This window comes from Amphimedon queenslandica, unplaced genomic scaffold (genome assembly GCF_000090795.2).
Source record: "Amphimedon queenslandica unplaced genomic scaffold, v1.1 AMPQUscaffold_13418, whole genome shotgun sequence".
In the NCBI taxonomy this organism is placed as follows: domain Eukaryota; kingdom Metazoa; phylum Porifera; class Demospongiae; order Haplosclerida; family Niphatidae; genus Amphimedon; species Amphimedon queenslandica.
This window is the reverse complement of record NW_003546346.1, coordinates 26,160-28,000: the sequence shown is the minus strand read 5'-3', so window position 1 is coordinate 28,000 and position 1,841 is coordinate 26,160. Positions and strand designations below refer to the sequence as shown.

Genomic DNA, 1,841 nt, shown 5'->3' with positions numbered 1-1,841 from the left:
AAAACTATAATTTCAACAAAATATACTTACTATGCACAGGAAAACAGTTTAATTATGATTATGGTCATGTGATGCATGTGCTTCATTGAGTTCAATGTGTCTAATCAGTCTATCATGACTGATGACTCATATGAAAATTACTATGTGTAATTTACAGTTAAGGGTCTCATAATAATGATATAGACCAATTTTATCTTTCCTAGGAATTCTTTGACTAGTTAAATGAACTACTGATTACTGCTGGTATGCAGCTGTATTTGATACATTTGAAAGTTACTGTATGCCTGGTTATAGATTATGTACTATGGTAGTATTAAAAAAATGGTGATGGCTTAAGTTTACAGTGTTTTGGAAAAAGAACCTCAAAGACCAGCCCCAGCTTGGTCTGGGGCTGGTACTTGATACTGATACTTGATACTCATTAAAGAACTGATATTGATACTGATATTGATACTGATATTGATACTGATATTGATACTGATATTGATACTGATACTGATATTGATACTGATACTAATATATTAATCCTTTCCTGTATTATGTACGTTGCTCAGATTCATCAGCTCAACGATGATTCCAGAGGTCCAACAGTCAAAGCCATTGTTAGTAGAATGAAAACCGTTCGCTCCTCAGTAGCAGGAGAGACTGGAGGCAGGAGACTCCTGAGGTTTATAGCAATATCTGCATCTTTACCAAACATTGACGATGTGTGTAAATAAGCAAAAAATACATTTATTATTATTTTTTTATTGTATCTATTTATAGATTGCTAGTTGGCTTGGTACTGAAGAACAACCTGGTATAATGTTTATACTACATGTATTATAATATTATTTCTATTTTTTCTGTCCATACATCTCCTGCAATCATTCTCCTACTCTATAGTATTGATGATAGTCACAGACCTGTACAGTTGCGTAGGGTCGTCTTAGGGTTTCCTGATGCTAGCACGGAGTTTAAGTTTGACCTCTCGTTAAGCTATAAGATCAGTGGAATCATACAGTGCTACTCTAATCAGAAACCAACACTAGTGGTAAGAATGGAGAGAAAAATGGTGAAATTTTAATTATTAATTTGTTCCTTTTTTGTTTTTTATTACACCATCCCTCCTTTAATTGTCCTCTTTCTCTTGAATTTTCTCTTTCTCTTTAATTTTATTTTTTTATTATATTTCATTTAAGTTTTGTGCTACATGTAAAGGGACCCAGCAGGCTGCTGGCATTTTAGTTAAAGATGCCAGGTTTGTGATGAATGTTGAACACAGAAGAAGGTATAATTTTACTACACAGAATTTTTAATGCATGTACATGTACATGTAATTATTATACACTTTTGCAAGCATAGGCTTCAGTCTGCTGCTAGTTCCGTTAATGACAGCAAACTAAAAGGTATTGGAAGCAGTTATTTATTTATTTAATTTTGATTGTATATTAATGCTAGAGCTGATAGCGTATGGTGTTGGGTATCATCATGCAGGGATGAGCAGTAATGACAGAAAACTCATTGAGACAATGTTCACTAATGGAGAGCTACCAATCCTTTGTGAGTTGATTTGTTATTCAGTGTTGTATTCTGTACTATGTACATGTAGAAAGTTTAAGCCAATTCTGGCTCAAAATTGTTGAGGAATAACCGTTTTAAAAGTAGCAAATTTTCTGAAAAAAACAAAGGTTATAGTACATGTTTTTTGGAAATGACTCCAAAATCACACCAAATTTTTATTACTTTTTTGATACATGCTGCACTATTTTTTTCAAACTCAACGATGTGTATGCATTTTGTCTCTTCTACAATTTAATAGTGATTAAATCACAAAATACAATCTAATAATGACTAAATCA

The 1,841-nt window shown here is 32.6% G+C and overlaps 1 protein-coding gene across 1 annotated transcript; it reads left to right on the top strand.

Annotated features, from left to right (window-relative positions):
* Positions 1-539: 539 nt before the first annotated feature.
* On the top strand, positions 540-1,808 carry LOC109581802 (probable ATP-dependent DNA helicase HFM1). Its single transcript, XM_019996203.1, has 7 exons — positions 540-707; positions 766-806; positions 886-1,033; positions 1,182-1,270; positions 1,345-1,388; positions 1,441-1,567; positions 1,802-1,808. The coding sequence occupies exons 1-7, from the start codon at positions 540-542 to the stop codon at positions 1,806-1,808; spliced, it is 624 nt and encodes a 207-aa protein (XP_019851762.1).
* The last annotated feature ends 33 nt before the right edge of the window (positions 1,809-1,841 follow it).